The sequence below is a fragment of the Cornus florida genome, unplaced genomic scaffold, assembly GCF_030987335.1.
Source record: "Cornus florida cultivar Cherokee Brave unplaced genomic scaffold, ASM3098733v1 CherokeeBrave_3.0.0_Hap2_Chr05, whole genome shotgun sequence".
NCBI classification, from domain to species: Eukaryota; Viridiplantae; Streptophyta; class Magnoliopsida; order Cornales; family Cornaceae; genus Cornus; species Cornus florida.
Genome location: NW_026775575.1, coordinates 82,249,324 through 82,256,483, shown reverse-complemented (window position 1 = coordinate 82,256,483; position 7,160 = coordinate 82,249,324). Strand labels below are relative to the sequence as shown.

The 7,160-nt window shown below is 36.9% G+C and overlaps 1 protein-coding gene across 1 annotated transcript; it reads right to left on the bottom strand.

Moving 5' to 3' along the window:
* Positions 1 to 1,281: 1,281 nt before the first annotated feature.
* On the bottom strand, positions 1,282 to 6,907 carry LOC132307187 (non-specific phospholipase C1). The gene is made up of 3 exons (XM_059804877.1): positions 5,698 to 6,907; positions 2,399 to 2,575; positions 1,282 to 1,759 (listed from the first exon to the last, which is right to left on the bottom strand). Exons 1-3 carry the CDS (start codon positions 6,800 to 6,802, stop codon positions 1,446 to 1,448), a joined length of 1,596 nt encoding a protein of 531 aa, XP_059660860.1. The 5' UTR covers positions 6,803 to 6,907; the 3' UTR covers positions 1,282 to 1,445.
* Positions 6,908 to 7,160: the final 253 nt, after the last annotated feature.

The following is a 7,160-nucleotide window of genomic DNA, read 5'->3' as shown; positions in this document are numbered from 1 at the left end:
TTCAATTGAAACCTACTACCATAAATTTTGTTAAAAACTACCATATATAAAACCCATCTTCAAAATGTTCTCTTTTCTTTTATTTTTTTTTATTTTTTTTTTTGAGATGAAAAACATATAAAATTGTAGTTGAAGAGAATAGAGAGAAACAAATATGGTTGACTAAAACTTTTTTATTGACAAAAAATAAAAATAAAAATAAAAATAAAATTATGGAGGAATGACAAATATGTAGAGGAAAAGGTAATGATATATATATATATATATATATATGGTGAAGAAAACTAGAGAAATTAAAAGGGTATTTTTGTCCGAAAAATGTGGTACATTTAATATGTGATGAGAGAGATTTGGAATAGCCATTCGTGATATGAAAATGTCGTAAAAATTATCATTTTTCCTTATTTAAGGCCTGATTTATAAAGATAAAATGATTTTGAATTCCATGGTTGGATAGATTTGAAAGGATGTTGTGAATTGAGGTCGCTAATGTCACTGCTAACGTCAAACTTTTTTTAAATAAAATAAAATAAAAACAGGCAATATTGTTTAGAACCCCTAATTTCAACAAGGAAGGGTAACCCCCCACCACCCCCAATTCTCTTCAATACCCGCGGTCATTCCAAAAGCATTCAAATTATTTTTACCAATATAATTACTTAAATGGTCTTTATTAATATTTTTTGTATCTTTAATATTCCAACAGCATATCTTTAATCGAAACATGTGAATTATATATAAATATATATATATTTTTTTTTAAATATGTGAATATACCAACAAGTTTTAGCAAAAATATTTTCTTTAAATTATTCTACTTACATTTTGTTTTTGGTTTTTTTTGGGACTTGTTTCTGCTCCACTAGAATTCACCTGCAAAAATAAAAGTTGGAGGACAACAAACACCTACCCATTCCTTATTGAACACGCTCACTGCTTGTTAATTGAAATGAACACTCCTAAAAAGCACGAGAAAGATCTATTTTTGATTGCTTTTTTCAGTTCTTTGTAATACGTGTGCAAGCTTACGCCTTAGGTTGTTATTTCGGCATCACCATACATGGACTCTCCTTTTCTTCACGGTGATCACCGTGAAGCCTGTGAAGGTAGTAGTTTGAAAAAGACAAGTACAGCGCCAATATATATGTGTTCATGTATTAATGTATGTGTATTCCAATACACAATAAATGATTTATCCACGAAAAAAAAAAAAAAAAACCGTATTGGATTTCAATTATGCACAACCAGAAAGCACCCTAATAGTAGATAGAAAAGGGGCAGTGCTCAAATATTAGAAAGTCCATTAGTATTGAAGACATCAACTGATCATGAGTTCATCATGCAGTTTAACAAGAAATATATACATACATACATACAGACAAACAGCAGTATGAAAATTCAAATAGGTATAGATACAACCAGTAATCTGTGGAATCAATAGGTTTTCAAGTAGCCGATATACTGCGTGTCCTTGGAGTTCTGCTGGTAAGGGAGGGCCTCATTGTAACAATAGCAGACTCATTTGCTCCAGCTCTCAAAGCCGCTCTACCAGCTTCCAAAAATCTCTCAACTGCATTCTCAGAATAACGGTTGGCTTCACCCACATTCATGCTTTTGCCAATATCTGGATAAGTATTGAGGACATAATCACCATTGAGTTGCGATGCAAGCTGTGTCAGTTCAACTTGGAATTCAGACAGTTCCACATCTTCCTTTGGTCCCCATGGCCTTAGCGATGTCGTAACTTCTGGGAGTGTTTCTGTACAAGAATCCAAATTTAATGGTTGGCTATGATTCATAAATGAAAATACATGACACGTATAGACTCAAATAGTCTTTTCCCAACAATTTGTGATCGGCTACATGAATACTGTTTCACCCTTCCGCATTATATAGTCATTACCTCAATCATCATCATATGTATGTATGTAAGAATAATTAGATATATATATATATATATATATGAAATATAATTTAACATCATCATAATAAGAAATTTATTCTCTCATGAAACTCATGTCCAAATCTTAGGTTCTTAATGAGTCACATAAATAATGGCAGATTTACATCATTCCACAACAATATCCTAATATGGATCATGGGATCCAGTTAGGACTGTGATGATGGACCACATATTTTATCTCAAAGATGTAACCTGGTCTCAAACTTCTACGTTAGAATCAAAATGTTTAGAGCAATGAGATGCCCATGAAGGCTTGACCTCTAATAGTCTATGTTTGTTTGAGAAATGGAAAGCAACCATAAAATTTTGAAGGAAACATGCATAAAGAGAAGAGTGCACCATGTTTTATCACATAATTATGAAACCTTTGCTAGTCATATGTCACTTGTTATGATGCATAGCTCATTTAAATATCAACAAGGGACTGAAGCAAACCTGGACAGTCATCGCGTGGTGTGTCACGAAGGTAAAAGTAATTCTCAAAGGTTCCAGCCCATGCATCCCTTTTGGTCAGGAAGTTTGATTTTAGATTAAAAAGTTTCTTGACAGTTGCAGGGATAGAAGAATGTTCAAATTGGGAATATGGGGTTGGCCCAATTGGCTCGTGGATCACTGCATAAGAATAGTTGAGAATCAATCACAAAGCTAAAGAACTCAACAATATTAAAATATATACATTAGAACAATGAAATAAAAGATCGGAAAGGCTAAAGACCATAATTTTTTGGAAACAATTGCTCAACCTAAGAAAACTCACCATATACTCGTTTAAACGTCTAGACACTGAAAATTGTCAATAATAGTAGAAGAAGAATATTTTTAGATTACCGGGGAAAAAAAAAAAAAAAAAAAGAATATTTTTAGATAGACATCATGTAAAGGCAGATTCAAAAACAGGATAATTAGGTATCCAATGCCTGTTTAGTGTTTATCATGTCAAAAGTTGACCCCAAACACCAACTTTGAGCAATTGATAAGGTCAGTCAAAAAGATTAGAAAGCCCCGTCTAAAATTGAATCTGTCTCCCACGTTGTAACTTATCCATCCCAACAGACGTACCCAACCAATAAAAAAAGAGGTATTTCTATTATAGGAAGTGATTCTGATGAATGAGTGATTGACAGTGTCGCTAGAAAGGGAGTGTCCTCACTACTTTAACAACCAGCTGAAATGTGAACTTCAGTTCAACTTCAATTGATAGCAATAACAGACAAACCTTGACCTACACCTTCCTTTTAGACGACATGTCGTCATTTTTTACCACCATGCTACAATAACTAAAACAATATATTTTTCAACAATAACTCTCCAAACATTCATTTTGAGTCTTCTAGTGGCTGGAGCTATAATGCAATACACTCCTGTGGCTAGTGTCTAGGGAAAGTATTGTTTTGGTGTCCAGGACTTGAGAACAGTACAGTTAACTCTGAAATTAGGGGCAAGTATATATGGTGATTTCCTGGTCAAGACCTCTTTGAGTCACTTCACTTTATCACTGATAAAGATGCATTCGTGTGGCAACCCTAAGTTTTAGTGCTTGACCATCAGTCTTTCTGTGGTTGTGCAATTTTCACAGTATACATATTGGTTAATTCTTCAAGATCATTCTTCCAATTACGAGCTTTTTCTAACATCAACTCACCAAATTTCTTCTCAGCTATTTGATTGACACACAAATGGAAAAAATATTTAAAGCATACCTAGAAGCAAGCGAGCAACTATCCCAATCAACATAGATGCAATGTCTGGACAAGATCTTGAATCAGAACTCAAATTGAATGTAAGAGTGAATTTGAAATTTACCAGCTAGTCCTACTTTTGCACTCAAGATGAATAAGTCCTAAAAGATTTTCATTAGACAAGTCAGTCCTACTTTTGAGATATATTTTAAAATAAGTTCAAAAGTTCAAATTTTATCAATAAACAACTTTTCTACTATATCGCCATCTATTACTAAATTACTAAGAGTACCCCTTTCCTCACTAAAATACCAATTGTGCTTTCTATGTCAATATGTAACTCCTACTCAATGACCGAGACAAAAAATTATTTAAGAGGGGGTGGCCTTGAACAATGATAAGATAAAAAAATTTCAACTATCATGGTAAACAAAGAACTTTAACATTAATTAACATTTTCACTGGATACACTTACAATTGTTGTCAACGATTTTTCATATTTTGAAAACATTGTATGATAGTTGAAGAACAATTAGCCAACAACTACGATATTCACAACACAGAGAGAGAGAGAAGGAGTCAATGGGTTACAATCGCTGGGAAGCAGAGGAGCAGAGAGTGAAAATGAGAGAGAGGACACGAGTGTGAAGAGTAAGACTTCGGCGGGGGCAGGGTTATAAATGGGGGGTTTTAGTAATTATTTTGTGGGGGCATTTTTAAGGTTTTAACAAAATCATAGGTATAAAATGTAAATAAATATATCAGCAGGGGCGGACATCCCCACTCGGCATAGGGTGGCTCCATCCCTGGTCCTACCTATTTAGAAAAGGAAAAGAAAGGAGGATAACTTTGGGCTCCCACAAAAAAGTCATAGTCTCAATTAAAAACTACGCATTCTAAGTTCAAGCACAAGTCATCATTCTCCAACTTCATGCAACTGACATGTGAAACAAATATTAGATTCCAAGGATGTAACATGTTGAAATCTTAAATTATAAAGAATCAAATTAGATCGACTTCAAGTTTTTGGGGTGCTACCACATATCAACCTACATTATACCAGACCAGTCCCATTCTTAACTAACCCTCACTTCTTTCACATATTTAAGAATTAATAAGTTTTATGGCTAAGTACTGTATTAGAGACCAAGACGGTGATCGGCTTCCCCAACCAAAATTCTACATAAAAAATTTACAATTAGATCTCTGGCCTTAGCAAATTCTAGTTCTGGTAGCAGCCAAAGCAGAGAGACGGCGACTCAAGGTCTTAGTAATCACCATCATGATTTTGGAACAAAATTTAAATTTTCCAACTACAATGAAACTTAGGAAGCTTACAATTGACAGCAGACAATTTCCAAATTATAAATTGATAAGAAAAATCTCTTTACTTCAAACAATGCTATATCACAACTTTGAACTAGTTAATTGTCTCACCAACTAAGTAGCAAACTTAAAATCCAAATGAAGTCAAGTCTCTACGAATGTCAAAAGGAAGGCATGAGTAGGAATCAGGTTTCTCCTCGACACAAAAGAAAAAATTGAGCAATTGAAAGTATCAAGAATTGAGTATAGAAAAATAATGTGATCCCAACGAAAGATTTGCCGCTTAAGAACCAGTCCTCAATTTGAACATCACCTAACTTCTCAATGTTCTCATGAATGCATTCACTTCTAACTTCATTTATTTTTCATTGTCACTCCTCCAACTCAATGTAATTACTTTGGTTACATTGAGCCTTCATAGAAGGCTAAAATTTCAATAAATTCCTAACAACGTTTTCTTTTTCTCCCCTAATCAACTATATATGCGTGAAGAACAATACAAGTTTGCCAAATTTTCCTACCATAGCAAGCAAAACATGAACCTTAACCACCAAAAACTCAAACAAGATAACAGCAGAAATAACTCAATACGACCATTAATTCAGGACTTGAATAAGTAATATTCACAAAATTTTGGAACTAGTTAATCAGTAACTAGATGCAGAAATAAATAGTAATAACAATAATAAGCCAGTAATAATGATCTCCTGGACATAAACAAAGACTCACCGGTGCCCTTGTCAATCCACGGAGAAACCAATATGGTCGGCACCCGGACGCCAAGCCTATCGAACCGGAAGTAAAACGGGTCAGGCCCGATGATACCATCCGGATTAGGGACACCAGAAACAGGGGTGGGCACATGATCATAGAACCCACCATGCTCATCATAAGTAATCAGCAAAGCCATTTCTTTCCACTGCGGGCTAGCCCTCAGAGTCTCGTACACCTCCTTCACAAACCTCTGTCCGATCGCCACGTCGTGCGACGGGTGATCATCATTGGCCGGAAACAGCTCCACATCGAAGTAACGCTGCTCCACCACCACATAATTGGGAAGCTTACCCTTCTTAGCATGCGATTTGAACTTCAATTTGTAATTGTGAAACTTAAATACATGCTTTAGCTTCCTCAAGCTCTTGAAGAAGAGAGTGGCAGGGATGTTCTGGTAATAAATCCCAAAACTGAGGCCATTTTCGTCAAGGGAGTCGAAAATGGTCTTTTGAGGGAACCCGTGGATGAGGTCTTTTCGAACGTTGCTGGAAGCGCCGTGGGACGTCGCCGAGTGGACGTAAAACCGGTTCGGCTGAGTCGATGCGGGGACCGAGGCGAACCACCGGTCCATCACGGCGAACTCGTTCGCCAACTCGGTGTAAACCGGCAAGACCTCCGGTTTGAACCCGCTCATCACGCTCCTCGATAATCCCTCCACTCCCATGCTCTCCGCCTGCTGGGCAAACCCGTTCATAGGCGCCGGGTCGGACAAGGTATCGTTCGACCCGAATATCTGTTCCCGTATCGCCTGGATTGAATGACCCGGGTCGGAATCGACGAAAAGCGCATCGTCGGAGACGAAGATTTTGGGGGATGATGGGTCGGAGGCGTTCACCCGATTGGATTCTCTGCCGGACAATCCGTCGATTTCTGGGCGAGTCCTCTTCAACCAGCCTAGAACATGATCGAATGAGCGGTTCTCCATGACCACGACGACTAGGGTTTTGATGGGGCCTTTGATTTTGTGTTTGGGTTTGGGAAAGGGGAAGTCGAGAGAGTGAGAGTGGGCCAAGAGGTAGAGGAAGAAGACAACGGTGAAGAGAGCTCGCCGAGTAATCATTTCGCCGGCGACCGGATTAGTTACCGGTGATCGGGGAAAAAAAAAAAAACACTAAAAAAGAGGATAGTTGTCTTCTGGTGATATGAATTTATGAAGTAGAAGATAAGACAGTTATATACTACTAAATAAATAAATACTAAGAAATAAAAGTTATAAAAGTCTTTGGAGTACAGTAATATGTGTGAAGTAGACTGTTTGTGTATACGTTTAGGCACTCATAGCTTGACACGTGTCAAATTTTTGGTGATGAAATGAAATTTAGACCATACGATGATGCGATGACGGGTGGTTAAGACCTACCCCGTGCGCCCTTCCCCGTGGTATATACCTTGTAGTGGCGAATAAACGAAACCAAAAG

What these genes read in the sequence shown, in the direction of transcription:
- LOC132307187 (XM_059804877.1), bottom strand. Translation starts at nt 6,802, where the DNA reads ATGATTACTCGGCGAGCTCTCTTCACCGTTGTCTTCTTCCTCTACCTC. An exon ending in GTGGATTGACAAGGGCACCG is followed by an intron (nt 2,576 to 5,697) that starts GTGAGTCTTTGT and finishes ATTCTTATGCAG; the next exon opens with TGATCCACGAGCCAATTGGG. An exon ending in ACCACGCGATGACTGTCCAG is followed by an intron (nt 1,760 to 2,398) that starts GTTTGCTTCAGT and finishes ATTCTTGTACAG; the next exon opens with AAACACTCCCAGAAGTTACG.